Here is a 20929-nt window from a genome sequence, read left to right on the forward strand (position 1 = left end):
GAATTGTCCAGTGTAGGAACAAATCCCCATAGCAAACCTCTCCTGCTCTGGACAGTTCCTCACATGGACAGAGGTGTCAGCAGAGAGCACTGTGGTCAGACTGAAAGGAAATTCAAAAAGAAAAAAAAAGAATTTCCTCTGTAGTATACAGCAGCTGATAAGTACTGGAAGGATTGGGATTTTTTAAATAGAAGTAATTTACAAATCTGTTTAACTTTCTGGCACCAATTGATTTAAAAGAAATTGTGTACCCCTTTAATGAGCCAACCGGAGTCAAAACAACTAGGGTCGGCTCATTTCTGGCCCATATCCGGTTTTGTGTCCGGACCTAAAACCGTAGTTTACTGTGGTTTTAGGTCCGGTCACAAAACCAGATACGGGAAAGAAATGAGCCGACCAGAGTCCCTGTTTGACTCCGCACATTTAAGTCAATGGAGTTTGGCGACGGTTCGGCTGAAGTACGGGAGCGCCTGGTTTTCCCCTCCCCCAGCCGTACGCTCCATCCGCAGTGTGAATGCAGCCTTACAGTCAGCAGATTCTGGAGATTTTAGTGAAGATTTCAGATAGTAGTCACCGTGGAGAGTGTTTTACCATAACATACAAAAATTCATGAACACTGCAGAACTATCACAGCTATACATCTATCAAAACTTGGTAACTTTTGAAAAGACAAAATCAAAAGGATCCAGTATTTAGGCCCCAGCAATGGGCATGACCCTGAAATGCACAGAACCCAGCACTTTTGTTGTTTGATTCCCAAAATTGCCTTCCCAAAATCGGGACTGTTAACAAGTATCCATCTACCTCATACAATTCCATATAATTTGGTGTATAAAATCCAACCTCTACCAATGCAGTCGCATTTACTAGCATTTGTGATAGAATGGGTTGCTCTAAACCAGTGGTCTCTAACTGTGGCCCTCCAGATGTTGCAAAACTTCAATTCCCAGCATGCCCGGACATCCAACTTTCTGGCACCAGTTGATTTAAAAAAAAAAAAAAAAAAAAAAAAAAACGTTTTCCCCTTTAAAGTAAATGATAAAATGTATCTCTGTAAAAAAAATATAAGGCCCAGCTGATTGGACTCTCGGTAGATACAACACAATCCTGATGCATTATATAGTTAAATAATATCAGAAAATACGCTCTAAATATAAAAGCCTAGTGGAATATAAATCTGTATTAGGTATAAAGGGTAGAAGAGTTTCTTTTCAAATTTTTTTGGGACAGTATATAAAGTCTGTGCATTAACTAAGACTTGGACCCCCCCCTCTATTCAGCTGAGATTATTTTTAGCAGGAATGCAAACACAAAGCCTATATTCTCCACCCGGTAGAGATGCAAGCTCAGCAGTCAGCAGTGCGCTCGCTTTACCAGACAAACCCACTGACCCTGATCACAGAGAAACCAGAGAACATGAAAGAGATGGATGAGAAGACAAGCAACAGGACCTCCCTATACAACCGCTCTGTGCAAACACAGCGCATGCTGGCGGGGTACTCCTACCCATCGCGCCATTCATGTCATAGGCCAGTGGTCTCCAAACCGTGGCCCTGTGGAGAGATCTTAAAATTGCTGTTGGGAAAAGGCGCCTTCCAATATGAGAGACCTGGAGCAGTTTGCAAAGGAAGAGTGGTCCAACATTCCGGCTGAGAGGTGTAAGAAGCTTATTAATGGTTATAGGAAGTGACTGATTTCAGTAATTTTTTCCAAAGAGTGTGCAACCAAATATTAAGTTAAGGGTCAAGAATTTTGTCCAGACCATTTTTGGAGTTTGGTGACATTATGTCCAATTTGCTCTTTTCCTCCCTTTTTCTTGGTTTAGTTCCAATACACACAAAGGGAATAAATGTGTATAGCAAAATGTGTGTTACTGCAACCCCTTTCTGTGAGGAATTGTTTATTTTCTTGAAATATTTCAGGGGTGCCAACATTTACGGCCATGACTGTATCTATCTCTCATATCTATCTATCTCATATCTCTCTATCTCATATCTATTTATCTCATATCTATCTAAAGCAAATAAAAACGGCACAACCAATATCATGGGTAAATAAGAAATTCGGGGTGCCCGCATATCTGGAACCTGGGTCCGCCGGTTCCTTAACCCAGACAAAGCAAATACGATGCAGCACTCCACAAGTAGCAAAGAAGGTGGTTTTTATTCCACCATGTGCATAGACAACATTTCACTAGTCTCATAATGGCTTTTTCAAGCCATTGTGAGACTGGTGAAACGTTGTCTATGCACATGATGGAATAAAAACCACCTTCTTTGCTACTTGTGGAGTGCTGCATCGTATTTGCTTTGTCTATCTCTCTCTCATATCTATCTATAATCAGTTATACCCCGCCAGTAACATAGCGCATGCTGGCAGTAGTACTCCTACCCATCACACCATTCATGTCATAGGCCAGTGGCCTCCAAACTGTGGCCCTCCAGATGATGCAAAACTACAACATCTGGAGGGGGGAGGGGCACAGTTTGAACTTTTAGAAACCCTGAAAATTGTTTTAATTGGAATTGAGGTTGGGAATCCCGATGGGAACAGAGACCGCTGTGGAATACGTTGGCGCTATGTAAATAAAGGAATTATTATTCTAGTTCATACCACAAGGTGATCCCCACAACTTCCAACTATAAGACCAGATAGTGGGGGGAGATCCCAGGTACAGAAATATAATGTCCTATAAAAAGTATTACATACACAGAGAAGACGGGCAGACGGCATTCACCATCCAGGACAATGCTTTATTCAGTCAGAAGCATGACGGGTGCAAGAGGGTATGGCAGTGTTCGGCGGAGGCAATCGGAACAGACCGTTTCGTGCGTGTGAAACACTGTTATACCCGCCTGCACCCGTCATGCTTCTGACTGAATAAAGCATTGTCCTGGATGGTGAGTGCCGTCTGCCCGTCTTCTCTGTGTATGTAATACTCTTTCTGTATTTGGACTGAGCACCACCTGTACCAGTTTACCCGGGCCAGTAGTGTACGAGTCCCATCTCCTAGTGACTATTAGTGCCGGATCCGACATCTCTCCGTGGTCACATCCTATAAAAAGTAAGGACACCTCCATTTTTATTTTTTTTAATCAATTGGTTCCAGAAAGATAAACAGATGTGTAAATTACTTCTATTAAAAAAATCTTAATCCTTCCGTACTTGTATATATATATATATATATATATATATATATATATATATATAGCTCAACAGAGTTATAGCTATGGCTAGTTTTCTAAACCATTCTAACCAGGTACCAGAGACGCCAACTAAAGATCACACATATTCAGTAAAACCTGTGATGACAATACTGAAGACTTGTTAGAATTATATCCACGTACTGATGTAAACCCAAAACCTGCATAAAGCCTATGACTGAACACACCGCCTTCTCTGGTGTCTGCCCGAATGCTCTTCACCTATGAGCGTGCACTGAGCCAGCGTGATGTCCTGCGGCCGTAGAGATGGACACAATAATAAGTGCATTTGGTTTTCCTTGATGCTCATCCCTTTCCTGTTTCCTATTCCACTTTCCTTCCTTATACTCACAAGTGAACTAGGATATAATGCCTCGTCATTGTAAAGCCTCACTGAAAAAAACATTAACTGGTAGAGATATACAAAAAGAACAGAACTAAAAAAATAACAAAAAAATAAGTTACATTGTTAATCAGGATGTATCTATATAATATTTCTCTATGCAATATATATCTACCTCATATCTATCTATCTATCTCATATCTATCTATCTATCTATCTATCTCATATCTATCTATCTCATATCTATCTATCTATCTCATATCTATCCATCTATCTCATATCTATCCATCTATCTCATATCTATCCATCTATCTCATATCTATCCATCTATCTCATATCTATCCATCTATCTCATATCTATCCATCTATCTCATATCTATCCATCTATCTCATATCTATCCATCTATCTCATATCTATCCATCTATCTATCTCTCATATCTATCTATCTCTCATATCTATCTATCTCATATCTATCTATCTCATATCCATCTATCTATCTCATATCTATCTCATATCCATCTATCTATCTCATATCTATCTATCTATCTCATATCTATCTATCTCATATCTATCTATCTCATATCTATCCATCTATCTCATATCTATCCATCTATCTCATATCTATCCATCTATCTCATATCTATCCATCTATCTCATATCTATCCATCTATCTCATATCTATCCATCTATCTCATATCTATCCATCTATCTCATATCTATCCATCTATCTCTCTATCTTTCATATCTATCTATCTTTCATATCCATCTATCTTTCATATCCATCTATCTTTCATATCCATCTATCTTTCATATCCATCTATCTATCTCATATCCATCTATCTATCTCATATCCATCTATCTATCTCATATCCATCTATCTATCTCATATCCATCTATCTATCTCATATCCATCTATCTATCTCATATCCATCTATCTATCTCATATCCATCTATCTATCTCATATCCATCTATCTATCTCATATCCATCTATCTATCTCATATCCATCTATCTATCTCATATCCATCTATCTATCTCATATCCATCTATCTATCTCATATCCATCTATCTATCTCATATCTATCTCATATCTATCTATCTATCTCATATCTATCTATCTATCTATCTCATATCTATCTATCTATCTCATATCTATCTATCTATCTCATATCTATCCATCTATCTCATATCTATCCATCTATCTCATATCTATCCATCTATCTCATATCTATCCATCTATCTATCTCTCATATCTATCTATCTATCTCATATCCATCTATCTCATATCCATCTATCTATCTATCTATCTATCTATCTATCTAGCAACAGAAGAATACAGCAGCACACTGCCAGCACAAGGATATAGGTGAAACATGAACATGCAGATAAAACATGGAGAGCTATACAGCTATGGTGTAATAGATGCAAATGTGAAACTATGAGATAGTGAGGCACTTAGCTCGCAAATTTGTCTCCGCCGGCGGTCAAATAGCTTGGACCGTCCCACCGCGATAAGGTGGCCTCCTGGGACGGACCCTACACTGTGAATATGCCTCTGTGTGAACAGAGTAGGGTCCGTCCCAATGAGGCCACCTTATCGCAGTGGGACGGTCCAAGCTATTTGACCGCCGGCGGAGACAAATTTGCGAGCTAAGTGCCTCACTATCTCATAGTTTCACATTTGCATCTATCACACCATAGCTGTATAGCTCTCCATGTTTTATCTGCATGTTCATGTTTCACCTATATCCTTGTGCTGGCAGTGTGCTGCTGCATTCTTCTGTTGCTGTATATCTAGCCTAGTAGCGTGCACCTGTAGGCCAGGTCCATATAATAGTTTGGTATCAACTAAAGTGCTGGCTGACTAATTCTTTGTCTATCTATCTATCTATCTATCTCATATCCATCTATCTATCTATCTATCTATCTCATATCTATCTATATATCTGTCTATCCATCTATCTATCTATCTCATATCCATCTATCTATCTAATATCCATCTATCTCATATCTATCTCATATCTATCTCATATCTATCTCATATCTATCTATCTCATATCTATCCATCTATCTCATATCTATCCATCTATCTCATATCTATCTATCTATCTCATATCCATCTATCTCATATCCATCTATCTCATATCCATCTATCTCATATCCATCTATCTCATATCCATCTATCTATCTATCTATCTATCTAGCAACAGAAGAATACAGCAGCACACTGCCAGCACAAGGATATAGGTGAAACATGAACATGCAGATAAAACATGGAGAGCTATACAGCTATGGTGTAATAGATGCAAATGTGAAACTATGAAATAGTGAGGCACTTAGCTCGCAAATTTGTCTCCGCCGGCGGTCAAATAGCTTGGACCGTCCCACCGCGATAAGGTGGCCTCCTGGGACGGACCCTACACTGTGAATATGCCTCTGTGTGAACAGAGTAGGGTCCGTCCCAATGAGGCCACCTTATCGCAGTGGGACGGTCCAAGCTATTTGACCGCCGGCGGAGACAAATTTGCGAGCTAAGTGCCTCACTATCTCATAGTTTCACATTTGCATCTATCACACCATAGCTGTATAGCTCTCCATGTTTTATCTGCATGTTCATGTTTCACCTATATCCTTGTGCTGGCAGTGTGCTGCTGCATTCTTCTGTTGCTGTATATCTAGCCTAGTAGCGTGCACCTGTAGGCCAGGTCCATATAATAGTTTGGTATCAACTAAAGTGCTGGCTGACTAATTCTTTGTCTATCTATCTATCTATCTATCTATCTCATATCCATCTATCTATCTATCTATCTCATATCTATCTATATATCTGTCTATCCATCTATCTATCTATCTCATATCCATCTATCTATCTAATATCCATCTATCTATCTCATATCCATCTATCTCATATCTATCTCATATCTATCTCATATCTATCTCATATCTATCTCATATCTATCTATCTCATATCTATCCATCTATCTCATATCTATCCATCTATCTCATATCTATCTATCTATCTCATATCCATCTATCTCATATCCATCTATCTCATATCCATCTATCTATCTATCTATCTATCTATCTAGCAACAGAAGAATACAGCAGCACACTGCCAGCACAAGGATATAGGTGAAACATGAACATGCAGATAAAACATGGAGAGCTATACAGCTATGGTGTAATAGATGCAAATGTGAAACTATGAAATAGTGAGGCACTTAGCTCGCAAATTTGTCTCCGCCGGCGGTCAAATAGCTTGGACCGTCCCACCGCGATAAGGTGGCCTCCTGGGACGGACCCTACACTGTGAATATGCCTCTGTGTGAACAGAGTAGGGTCCGTCCCAATGAGGCCACCTTATCGCAGTGGGACGGTCCAAGCTATTTGACCGCCGGCGGAGACAAATTTGCGAGCTAAGTGCCTCACTATCTCATAGTTTCACATTTGCATCTATCACACCATAGCTGTATAGCCCTCCATGTTTTATCTGCATATTCATGTTTCACCTATATCTTTGTGCTGGCAGTGTGCTGCTGCATTCTTCTGTTGCTGTATATCTAGCCTAGTAGCGTGCACCTGTAGGCCAGGTCCATATAATAGTTTGGTATCAACTAAAGTGCTGGCTGACTAATTCTTTGTCTATCTCTCTATCTATCTATCTATCTATCTATCTATCTCATATCTATCTCATATCCATCTATCTATCTATCTCATATCTATCTATATATCTGTCTATCCATCTATCTATCTATCTCATATCTATCTCATATCTATCTATCTATCTCATATCTATCTCATATCTATCTATCTCATATCTATCTCATATCTATCTATCTCATATCCATCTATCTATCTATCTCATATCCATCTATCTATCTATCTCATATCCATCTATCTATCTCATATCCATCTATCTATCTCATATCCATCTATCTATCTCATATCCATCTATCTATCTCATATCCATCTATCTATCTCATATCCATCTATCTATCTCATATCCATCTATCTATCTCATATCCATCTATCTATCTCATATCCATCTATCTATCACATATCCATCTCATATCCATCTATCCATCTCATATCCATCTATCCATCTCATATCTATCTATCTCATATCTATCTCATATCTATCTCATATCTATCTATCTCATATCTATCTCTCATATCTATCTATCTCATATCTATCTATCTATCTCATATCTATCTCATATCTATCTATCTATCTCATATCTATCTTATCTATCTTTCTCATATCTATCTATCTATCTTTCTCATATCTATCTATCTTATATCTATCTATCTATCTCATATCTATCTATCTATCTCATATCTATCTATCTATCTCATATCTATCTATCTATCTATCTCATATCTATCTATCTATCTCATATCTATCTATCTCATATCTATCTATCTATCTCATATCTATCTATCTCATATCTATCTATCTATCTCATATCTATCTATCTATCTCATATCTATCTCATATCTATCTCATATCTATCTATCTATCTCATATCTATCTATCTATCTATCTATCTCATATCTATCTATCTATCTCATATCTATCTATCTATCTCATATCTATCTATCTATCTCATATCTATCTATCTATCTATCTCATATCTATCTATCTCATATCTATCTATCTATCTATCTATCTCATAATTTATTTATCTCTTAAGTATGTATATACCCATCTCTTACAGTCATGGCCATAAATGTTGGCACCCCCGAACTTTTTCTAGAAAATGAAGAATTTCTCACAGAAAAGGATTGCAGTAACACATGTTTTGCTATACACATGTTTATTCCCTTTGTGTGTATTGGAACTAAACCAAAAAAGGAGGAAAAAAAGCAAATTGGACATAATGTCACCAAACTCCAAAAATGGGCTGGACAAAATTATTGGTACCCTTTCAAAATTGTGGAAAAATAAGATTGTTTCAAGCATGTGATGCTCCTTTAACCCCTTAAGGACTCAGGGTTTTTCCGTTTTTGCACTTTCGTTTTTTCCTCCTTACCTTTTAAAAATCATAACCCTTTCAATTTTCCACCTAAAAATCCATATTATGGCTTATTTTTTGCATCGCCAATTCTACTTTGCAGTGACATTAGTCATTTTACCCAAAAATGCACGGCGAAACGGAAAAAAAAATCATTGTGCGACAAAATTGAAAAAAAAACGCCATTTTGTAACTTTTGGGGGCTTTCGTTTCTACGCAGTGCATATTTCGGTAAAAATTACACCTTATCATTATTCTGTAGGTCCATACGGTTAAAATGATACCCTATTTATATAGGTTTGATTTTGTCGCACTTCTGGAAAAAATCATAACTACATGCAGGAAAATTTATACGTTTAAAAATGTCATCTTCTGAGCCCTATAACTTTTTTATTTTTCCACGTACAGGGCGATATGAGGACTCATTTTTTGCGCCGTAATCTGAAATTTTTATCGGTATGATTTTTGTTTTGATCGGACTTTTTGATCACTTTTTATTCATTTTTTAATGATATAAAAAGTGACCAAAATACGCTTTTTTGGACTTTGGAATTTTTTTGCGCGTACGCCATTGACCGTACGGCTTAATTAATGATATATTTTTATAGTTCGGACATTTACGCATGCGGCGATACCACATATGTTTATTTTTTATTTTTTTTACACTGTTTTATTTTTTTTATGGGAAAAGGGGGGTGATTCAAACTTTTATTAGGGAAGGGGTTAAATGACCTTTATTAACACTTTTTTTTTACATTTTTTTTGCAGTGTTATAGGTCCCATAGGGACCTATAACACTGCACACACTGATCTCCTATGCTGATCACTGGCGTGCATTAACACGCCTGTGATCAGCATTATCGGCGCTTGACTGCTCCTGCCTGGATCTCAGGCACGGAGCAGTCATTCGTCGATCGGACACCGGGGAGGCAGGTAAGAGCCCTCCCGGTGTCCGATCAGCTGTTCGGGACGCCGCGATTTCACCGCGGCGGTCCCGAACAGCCCGACTGAGCAGCCGGGTCACTTTCACTTTCACTTTAGAAGCGGCGGTCAGCTTTGACCGCCGCTTCTAAAGGGTTAATACCGCACATCGCCGCGATCGGCGATGTGTGGTATTAGCCGCGGGTCCCGGCCGTTGATTAGCGCCGGGACCCACGCGATATGATGCGGGATCGCGGCGCGATCCCGCTTCATATCGCGGGAGCCGGCGCAGGACGTAAATATACGTCCTGCGTCGTTAAGGGGTTAAACTCACCTGGGGCAAGAATAGAACACAGTACCTACAGTGAAATATCGTGGAGGTTCAATGATGTTTTGGGTTGTTTTGCTGCCTCTGGCACTGGGTGTCTTGAATGTGTACAAGGCATCATGAAATCTGAGGATTACCAATGGATTTTGGGTCGCACTGTACAGCCCAGTGTCAGAAAGCTGGGTTTGCATCCGAGATCTTTGGTCTTCCAGCAGGACAATGACCCCAAACATACATCAAAAAGCCCCCAGAAATGGATGGCAACAAAGCACTGGAGAGTTCTGAAGTGGCCAGCAATGAGTCCAGATCTAAATCCCATTGAACACCTGTGGAGAGATCTTAAAACTGCTTCCAATAAGAGAGACCTAAAGCAGTTTGCAAAGGAAGAGTGGTCCAACATTCCGGCTGAGAGGTGTAAGAAGCTTATTGATGGTTATAGGAAGACACTGATTACAGTTATTGTTTCCAAAGGGTGTGCAACCAAATATTAAGTTAAGAGTGCCAATAATTTTGTTCAGCCCATTTTTGGAGTTTGGTGACATTATGTCCAATTTTCTTTTTTTTCCTCCTTTTTTGGTTTAGTTCCAATACACACAAAGGGAATAAACATGTGTATAGCAAAACATGTGTTACTGCAATCCTTTTCTGTGAGACATACTTCATTTTCTAGAAAAATTACAGGGGTGCCAACATTTACGGCCATGACTGTATCTATCTCATATCTATCTATATCTCATATCTATTAATTTATCTCATATCTATCTATCTATCTATCTATCTGATATTTATCTCATATCTTGACAAGACATCCCTTTTCTAGACCAGATTTCATGTATCAGACGTTCCGTTCCGTCACATTCTATGTATAATGTACATATTCCATTAGATGACCTCCCCTCCAGAAGACCATTTTTTAAACCAATTTTGGTGGTCTTCTAATAGAGGTCTCACATATACTGTAAGTAAGCACACAGACAGACACACAGGACCACAAAGGACTGACAGACAAAAGCGCACGCACAGAAGAGTATAGGTTTTAGATCATTCTAGAAGCGATTCTCTTTATCATTGACATTTGACCGTATCATTTGATCACATCTATAGGGCCATGATAAAGAGGACTGAGCCCCATCAATGAATGTATTTACCTCTTTCTCGGGTATATAGGCACTTGGTCCTCTTGATGGTTGGGACATTATGATTTTCTTATCCTAAAATGAAATGCACAAAAGGGCTTATAAAATAATGAATAGTGTAAAAAAAAATCTAATCTGACCTCTATGAAGTGAATCAGTATGTGATGTTGTACGGATCAAGTTCTGTGCTGCCATATTTACACACAGCTTCACTGTAAAGTGCGTTTCCCCTAAGGCAGTGTTTCCCAAGCAGGGTGCCTCCAGCTGTTGCAAAACTACAACCCCCAGCATGCCCGGACAGCCTCCGGCTGTCCGGGCATGTTGGGAGTTGTAGTTTTGCAACAGCTGGAGGCACCCTGCTTGGGAAACACTGCCCTAAGGTCTTCTTCACACAGTAAAAACTTTTCATCTGCTTCTGGAAAAGCTGGGTGACAACCATTGTAGTCACCATCACAGTGCCCATAGGGATTGTCATGTAGCTTTGAACAACTGGTTCCAATTGATTGGACTGTGTTGTCATGGTGACAGTTTTCCTTTACGGAAACACTGCCCCTCTTGTCCATGGGTCGTTTTTGGCATTGCAGCTCAGCCCCATTGACACGATTGGGATTATTTCTAACTAACCTCATAGAGCTCCTTCGGAACAACAAATAGGGGTAGTAAAATCGTATGCGCTAAAACCATATTAACACTATACACATAAGGTTTTGTAGGGTTCTCATTGACTAAAATATTATAAAAAGCTATATACTGTGAATATAAGGTTTTGAAATAGTAGACCGAAAAAATAAATAAATAAACTAAATAAATAAAACGGAATGAACGACAACCGTGCCATACCCCCCAAAAAATTGATTCACTTATTTAGTATGTTTTTTCAATGCTGGTCTATGGAAATATGGTTCTATACGGATGATTTTTAACACGGTTGCCATATGCATGAACACCTAAGGGGTGTATTGCATAACTGGGCTAATATGTCCTTACTAGTCTAAATGACAACCACTGAGGGGGCAACAATGGTAGTCAAGATAGCTATCAACCAGCTTTCCCAAAAAAACTGATTTAAAGGGGTATTCCAGGCAAAACCTTTTTTATATATATATATCTCAACTGGCTCCGGAAAGTTAAACAGATTTGTAAATTACTTCTATTAAAAAATCTTAATCCTTCCAATAGTTATTAGCTTCTGAAGTTTTCTGTCTAACTGCTTAATGATGATGTCACGTCCCGGGAGCTGTGCATGATGGGAAAATATTCCCATAGGAACTGCACAGATCCCGGGACGTGAGTCATCAGAGAGCAGTTAGACAGAAAACTTCAGAAGCTAATAACTATTGGAAAGATTAAGTTTTTTTTAATAGAAGTAATTTACAAATCTGTTTAACTTCCCGGAGCCAGTTGATATATAAAAAAAAGTTTTGGCCTGGAATACCCCTTTAAAAAGGGTACTCCACTCCCCAGCGTTCGGAACATTTAATTCCGAACGCTGGGTGAGGGTTTGGTGGGGGGGGGGGTCGCCTCGCCCCCTCAATGCAAGTCTATGGGAGGGGGTGTGACAACATCACGCCCCCTCCCATAGACTTGCATTGAGGGGGCAGGGCGACCCCCCCCCCTAGCCCACACCCAGTGTTCGGAACTAAATGTTCTGAACGCTGGGGAGTGGAGTACCCCTTTAACTAAGCAATGGCAGAACAGAACTTTTAACAAGTGAAGTGTAAAATTCGAATGGATAGAAATGATCTTGAAAAAGTGCCAAAAAAGAACAGAAAACTTGCCAGGTGGCGATGACAAAGGCAGAAAGTGACAGCTACATAAAAGGGTAAAGCAACCCAAGACAACTTCATGATTCAAGGACAAGTTAGTATAACTATATAGAAGCGCAAAATACACACAACAAGAATACACATAAAGTCCTGATTTACGACACAATACAGATATTCTGCCCGACCTCATTTACAAAAGGAAAGAGTAAAATCTGATATCAGTGTGTAAAGAAACCATACAAACACATACAGAACATACACATTCCATGCAGCTGTGGGCCCTGCTAGGAGTCGAACCCAGGACCTCAGCGCTGTAAGGCAACAGTTCTAGCTGTTCTGCTCGTATATATTGACATTACGGTTGTTACAAACTTCCGCAGCAAGACGAAAAATACAACGAAGAGATAAGACCTTTGATTATTTGTTGACCTGGCATGTTATATGCCATTCAGCCCTACTGAGTAAACAGGCGCCATACAATTTACATGGCCTTTCATGAACTTGATTTGGCATGGCTGACTTCACCCAGAGGCTTAGGGAACATAAGGAGGCCTGAGCCGGAATGTCAGCACCATGAAAACAAATCTACAATCTATCGGAATATGGGTGGTTAAAGGAGTTGGTTAAAGGAGTTCTCTAGTGAAAGATAACTTATCTGAAGGATTGGGGATGAGTTATAGATCGTTTGGGGTCTGACCGCTGAGACACTACCTCCCAACCCCCCGTGATCTCCTGAACGGGGCCCCGGCACTCTGCTGGAGGGGGGCATGGAGCGGCGCCCATAGAGATACATGGAGGGGGGGTGTTGGCCGCGGCTTCCTATGGGGGTTGAATGGTTGCTTTCAGCAGACTGTTGGGGCCCTCAGCGGTCGGACCCCCTGCGATCTATAACTTATCCCCTAGTTATTTTTCACTGCAGTACTCCTTTAAAAGGGGGTATTCCACTGGCCAGCATTCGGAAATAAATGTTCCAAACTCTGTTTTCGCTCTGGGAGGGGGTCGTCCACATCACGGCCACGCCCCCTCAATGCAAGTCTATGGGAGGGGGCGTGACGGAACATTTACTTCAGGACACTGGCTGGTGGAGTACCCCTTTAATCCCATGTTGTTGGGAGGAGGTCCAAATTAAAGGGGTCTCGTTAAAATAAAATCCATCACAAAGTGTCCTCCTGCAGGGATCCACAGTGATCCAGCTGTAACTAGCAGTGTCCGCGCCACCAAAGGAGAAATTATTACAATGCCCATTCACATCAGTGGCTTGTCTGTGTCATGCAGGACAGGTCGGGTCCTCCAGAGCAAGTGACACACTTTGTAACCATTGAGGCCCAAATTCTTTTTAACTCAGAGGGTATATGAAAAAAAGTTTCCAAAATGGGTTGGAGCACCAAGTACCTTCCTATTTTGGAAGTCTGTAGTGGTCTCAACTCCTAGACCAACTAAAATTAACTTCTGATCCTAAAGCTATGATAAACTAAAATTTAAAATTTTAAGATATATAACACGTTATACAGTGGGGGGAAAAAAGTATTTATTTAGTCAGTCACCAACTGTGCAAGTTCTCCCACTTATAAAGATGAGAGGTCTGTAATTTTCATCATAGGTATATCTCAACTATAAGAGACATAATAAGAAAAAAAATCCATAAAATCACATTGTCTCATTTTTAAAGAATTTATTTGCAAATTATGGTGGAAAATAAGTATTTGGTCAATAACAAAAGTTCATCTCAATACTTTGTTATATCCCCTTTGTTGGCAATGACTGAGGGCTAACGTTTTCTGTAAGTCTTCACAAGGTTTTCACACACTGTTCCTGGTATTTTGGCCCATTCCTCCATGCAGATCTCCTCTAGAGCAGTGATGTTTTGGGACTGTCGCTGGGCGACACAGACTTTCAACTCCCTCTATAGGTTTTCTATGGGGTTGAGATATGGAGACTGGCTAGGCCACTCAAGGACCTTGAAATGCTTCTTACGAAGCCAATCCTCCTTTGCCCGGGCGGTGTGTTTGGGATAATTGTCATGCTGAAAGACCCTTCTTCCACATTTCATCTTCAATGCCCTGGCTGATGGAAGGAGCTTTTCACTCATATTCTCACGATACATGGCCCCATTCATTCTTTCCTTTACACGGATCAGTCGTCCTGGTCCCATTGCAGAAAAACAGCCCCAAAGCATGATGTTTCCACCCCCATGCTTCACAGTAGGTATGGTGTTCTTTGGATGCAACTCAGCATTCTTTTTCCTCCAAACATAACGAGTTGAGTTTTTACCAGAAAGTTTTACTTTGGTTTCATCTGACATTCTCCCAATCCTCTTCTGGATCATCCAAATGCTCGCTAGCAAACTTCAGACGGGCCCGGACATGTACTGACTTAAGCAGGGGGACATATCTGGGATTTTTGCTCAGCGTTCCCGTGATCATTTTGACACCACGGGGTGAGATCTTGCGTGGATCCCCAGATTGAGGGAAATTATCAGTGGTCTTATATGTCTTCCATTTTCTAATAATTGCTCCCACAGTTGATTTCTTCACACCAAGCTGCTTGCCTATAGCAGATTCAGCCTTCCCAGCCTGGTGCAGGTGTACAATTTTGTTTCTGGTGTCCTTCGACAGCTCTTTGGTCTTGGCCATAGCGGAGTTTGGAGTGTTACTGTTTGAACTTGTTATCAGTATAAAAGACACCTGTCCACAACCTCAAACAGGGGCCATTAATACAGGTAACGAGTGGAGGACAGAGGAGACTCTTAAAGAAGAAGATACAGGTCTGTGAGAACCAGAAATCTTGCTTGTTTGTAGGTGACCAAATACTTATTTTATTATTTTACCAAGGAATTTACCAATTAATTCATTAGAAATCCTACAATGTAATTTCCTGTACTCTTTCCCCCCATTCTGTGTCTCATAGTTGAGATATAACCTATGATGAAAATGACAGGCCTATCATCTTTTTAAGTGGGGGAACTTGCACAATTGGTAGCTGACTAAATACTTTTTTGCCCCACTGTACTTATTCGGAGGGGAGTTCAAGGGGTGTTCCGGCTTGATACATCTTATTCCCGATGCTTTGAATAGGGGATAAAATATATATAAAGCCGGAATACCCCTTTAAGGGGGAGGAGCATGTCCAGAGTCAAAGAACATTAAAGATAGAATTATTTTTTTTATTCCCTCTGCCCTAACTTGATATAATAGTTCTCAAATTCCTTGAGACTCCATACAGATCAGGTGATCACACACACACACTAACAATTTGGGGTTTATTTAAAATAAATTTTAAGGCACATTTAATAAGTTATATTTTAGTTCTAACCTCCTAAAGGGTACTGTGACGTTCCTGTAATAATTCAGAAATGTTTTTTTAGACATAAATAATGCAGCCACATACTGTTCATAAAAAAATAACGCTATATAATGTACACAAATAATCCCCCCATGTATTGTTTACACATATATTGCTTCTATAAACTACAGCTGATGGTGGTGAAGTAAAAAAGGCTACTTTCTGCCCATCAGACAGCGCCACTCTTGTCTATGGTCGTAGATGGTATTACAGCTTATCCACTTCTAAAGGAAAGGAAGCTATTTCTACTTTTTGCTAAAATTTACTTTTTGAGGCCACAATCTTATGCAATAAAACCAGCTTGGTGAAAGTTTAGTAAGCAATGCCCTCCGGCCAACATGACAAAGTTTCCCATAACCTGTTCATACATAGGTCGCTGGCTTCCACGCTCAATGTTTAACCCACAGGCCCTGTGCTATTGGCCAAGGAGGACACACCTTCCTGTTTATATGTAGGAGAAAAGTGCAGTGACCTGAATTGAACAGCCCCAGAAGTGTCTCGCAATCTGCAGCTCGGATGTTCTGAGATAATAATGTGGTAATACAGTGCAGTATGTGAGCACCTGTCATACGGAAGCAGAGAACTTGTCACTGATAAAGGCTCGCACCACAATGACTTGCAGGATTGAGTGAATCAAGTCAATAGTTCCCCCATATGAACAAGTAGATGAGATCTGGCAGGTACTGGGTTATTGTTCACCCTTGAATCAGGCATTCAAAACATATACAGCCAAACTGCGAAACTAACTGAATGTCAGATCTAGATTAAGCTCAAGTATCAATGAGGGCCACAGCATGCATGCCTCCTCTCTCCCCCACCCCTCCCTACCTTGACTGATTGATGTACATGACTCAGTGCTGGAAAGCAAACTCTGTACACCAACCATATAAGGCAGGTAGGGGTGGGGGAGGGAGGAGGTGTGCATGCAGTAGCGCAGCACCATCTCCCTAGCAGTTGAGCACGATCTAGAGCTGACAGATTCTCGTAACAGTAGAAAGCCTACTAGATAACAGCTAGAAAAGATTTAGAAAAGATAAGTTTTATCAACTTATCTCTGCTCCTGGTCTTATGCCCTCAAACCTTCATTAACCCCTTAACGATGCAGGACGTAAATGTACGTCCTGTACATGACTGAGAGCATCGGGGGGGGGGTGGCGCACATCAGCGATCGAGCTGATGTGTGCCATTAACCCCTCAGATGCCGTGATCAATACAGATCACGGCATCTGCGGCAGTTTGGTCATTAAAATGGATGATTGGATCACCCACAGCGCTGCCACGGGGATCCGATCCTCCAGAACAGTGGACGGAGGTCGCCTTACCTGCCTCCGTAGCCTTCCTCGGGTTTTATGTCCCCTATAGGGACATAAAAAGTGTTAAAAAAAAGTTTCAAAAAGGAAAAAATATGTGAAAAATCCCCTCCCCAATAAAAATGTAAATTGTCCCTTTTTCCCATTTTACAATAATAGAAAAGTATGTAATCATGGGTATCAATTTAATTGTATTGACCCACAGAATAAAGAAAACGTCATTTTTACATTAAATTGTACAGCGTGAAAATGAAACCTTACAAAATTGGCTAAATTGCGTTTTTCTTATAAATTACCCCACACAAATAGTATTTTCTTGGTTGCGCCATACATTTTATGGTAAAATGAGTGATGTCATTACAAAGGACAACTGGTCACGCAAAAAACAAGCCCTCATACTTGTCTGTGTTTAAAAATATAAAAAAGTTATTTTAGAAGGAGAGGAGGAAAAAACTAAAATGCAAAAATAAATATTCGCCGAGTCCTTAAGGCCCAAATGGGCTAAGTACTTAAGGGGTTAAAGGGGCACTCCGGCCCTAAGACAACTTATCCCCTATCCAAAGGATAGGGGATAAGATGTCTGATCTTGGGGGTCCTGCCACTTGGAACCCCCGCAATCTGACATGCAGCACCCACCTGTGGGAGCTGCACGCAGCGGTGCAGCCTCCGAGTCTGCCGGGTCATGACTACGGGGCCGGAGTATCGTGACCTCATGACTCTGCCCCTGTGTGATGTCTCGCCCCGCCATGCAAGTCTATGGCAGGGAGCATAGACTTGCATTGCGGGGTCAGGGTGTAACGTCACAATACTCCGGCCTCCGTAGTCATGACCCGGCAGACTCTGAGGCAGCAGTGCTGCGTGCAGCTCCCACAGGTGGGTGCTGCATGCAAGATTGCGGGACCCCCCACGATCAGACATCTTATGCCTTATCCTATGGATAGGGGGATAAGACCGGAGTACCCCTTTAATGTCTGGCAGCCATCTTTTCAGATCTCCCCATACACAAAAGTGAGGTACATACATGTATTCTCAATGACTAGACAAGGGATAAGCCAACATGCCCGACCCTCCTCGCCTCCAATATTATCTTTGGGGCAGAGTTGGGAGGCCACCATGGACTTTAGACAGAACGCCAATCTTACTGAAGTTCATAGGTTCGACTGACTGGACTACAATGACCCTCTGTATAGATGGACAAAGTGGAGGGTGGTTACAAGTTATGTCTCTTGCTTTGTGGGAGGTAAGCCACATTAGGTGTGGCTTATCTATCCTGAACTAAAGTATTGAGCATATTGAAATATCTGCCAGATTCTTGCCTCCTCAGACACCTGCCATACACCGCCATACACATTACATAGTAGGTACTTGGCTTCAGAGGAGCCCGGCTCACGGCGCTGATCGACCAGACGGGAAGATATGCTTAAAAAAGGATTTACTGACCAGAATGCAACGCGTTTCGCTGCGCATGCGCAGCGAAACGCGTTGCATCCTGGTCAATAAATCCTCTATTAAGCATATCTTCCTGTCTGGTCGATCAGCACCGTGAGCCGGGCTCCTCTGAAGCCAAGTACCTACTACCATTTATACTCCGGAGGGCAGCAGACGACCTTCTTCTATATACCTATCCCATTGTTGTGTATGTGCTTACACAACCACCCAGGGTGAGCAGTTCTAATTTATATATATTTAGCCCCCTGGGTCTAACAATACTATTCTATGGAGCACTTACTTCCCTATCTCTATACACATTAGATGGCGATCAGTTAAGCCAACATTGCTGGGTTTGGCCAATACCACCCCATACACGTGTTCAATTCAATCATAAAGCCCTCGATCTGAGCAAGGGTTACCCCGGCATGTGAAAGAATGTTTGCCTGTATTTTATCATAAAGGATTCTGGGAGTGGAAACTTAGATTACAGCGGCAGCGAAGTGACAAGTCAGGGATTTTTCTTCCAACAATGAGTTGCATTTTGCTCTGATATGAGTGGGTTGTGGTAACAGAGAAGCTTTCACAACACAGATAGGAGCCGCGATCCCGCCTCAGCACTAATGTCTATGATATCACTGCAGAAGCGGGAGACCTGAGCCCATACTTCCATGACCTCGGCCTTGGTCTTGTCAGGACTCACAGATAACACTCAGTGGCTTCTGGGAGTCATAGATCTTCCGGGATTGTTTAACCCTTACAGCAGGGATTATACTAGGGCAGATCAGAAAACTGATGTTAGAATGAGTAGGACAGGTGACAGCAAAAGTTAGGAACACCTAACCACATTACCACCCCCCCCCCCCCCCAACTTCATAGCAAAGCATTAACCTTTCTAAAACACTTCTTTGATTTATAAAAAATCATGGCTTTAAAAAAAAATAAACAATAAAAAGACCACTAGGGGTCCCCATACCATCCAGAACATAATCTTGTCCGGCTGCAACATCATTTTTGTCCCAGCTGAAGCACAGGCAGGGACAAAGTCCAGAAAGTAAGATCCCTCGGTGCTCACTCCTGTCCTATCAGACTGCAGCATGAAAACAGTAAGGAGGGGGTTACAGAGCAGCTTGTAGTGATTGGAAGAAGACGACCCAGTACAGCAGACTCCGTAAGGAAGTGTATGCATGGTGAGTGAGGGCGGGCTCAGTGCTTGCTTCAGACACGCCCCTTTCCTGAGCAGTGGATGTCAGAATGAGCGAGCAGCAGAACAGAGAAATTTGTAAGCCAAATACAGAAGCTAGGCACTTAAAAAAAAAAAAAAAAAAAAAAGAGACCTAGAAAAAAAAATCAGCATGACCTAATGAGTAACATATAGAAGCATTAGTTTGGGACTGAGCTGCAGTACCAGGTACAGTCGCTGCAAGATGCATGCCGCTATGGTGAACAGCGTAGAGACCCCCTTAAATTAAATGCTTGGTGAAGAAATCTGACCCCCACTGATCTGATTTTGATGGTCTATGCCAGTGTTTCCCGACAAGTTTGCCTCCAGCTGTTGCAAAACTACAACTCCCAGCTATTGGCTGTCCGGACATGCTGGGAGTTGTAGTTTTGCAACAGCTGGAGGCACATTGATCTCTGCTAAGGATAGGCCATCAATATTCCCAGAAAGTCTATTTAACACCATGCCCCAATTAAATTAAAATGTATCTGTAAACAGCAAAAATTCTACTTGCTGACAGTTTTCATAGAACAGGAGATTTATACAACACACACAGAATTGGCCACGACAACCATTATATTAGGAAGATTATGAAAAATTAAAGTCCAAAAATTTGGGTCCTAGACTAGAAAGAAGAACAGAAAGAAGGGGAAGAGGAACGGCTCGGAGATAAAAAATGGTCAGCATTGTAGAACACCATCAAGAACACGGCTTTGAATAGTTAAACTGTATCAACCGCGCTGTGTTATCAGGAGTAAGATTAGGCTGTATGGGCTTATATCCCAAGATGATAAATACAATGCAACAACCAGCACTGACTAAGAGTTACATATTACCTAAATAACACGGCTACGAAACGTCCCGAATTTGTGGTTTTTTTTGAAGGTCAAAGGAAACATGTTCTGCACAGATGGG

The 20929-nt window shown here is 41.0% G+C and overlaps 1 protein-coding gene across 4 annotated transcripts in view; it reads right to left on the bottom strand.

Annotated features, from left to right (window-relative positions):
- SESN3 (sestrin 3) overlaps positions 1 to 20929 on the bottom strand; it is a 116349-nt gene that overhangs the window by 34150 nt on the left and 61270 nt on the right. For 3 of the 4 annotated variants that reach the window (XM_056561513.1, XM_056561511.1, XM_056561510.1), the window contains one exon: positions 10959 to 11021. The exons of the other annotated variant lie outside the window; for it this stretch is intronic. In XM_056561513.1, coding sequence (XP_056417488.1) covers positions 10959 to 11006 — 48 coding nt within the window. In that variant the 5' untranslated portion in view covers positions 11007 to 11021. The remainder of the gene's footprint in view (positions 1 to 10958; positions 11022 to 20929) is intronic. 4 annotated transcript variants of the gene reach the window in all.

This window comes from Hyla sarda, chromosome 2 (genome assembly GCF_029499605.1).
Source record: "Hyla sarda isolate aHylSar1 chromosome 2, aHylSar1.hap1, whole genome shotgun sequence".
Classification (NCBI taxonomy): domain Eukaryota; kingdom Metazoa; phylum Chordata; class Amphibia; order Anura; family Hylidae; genus Hyla; species Hyla sarda.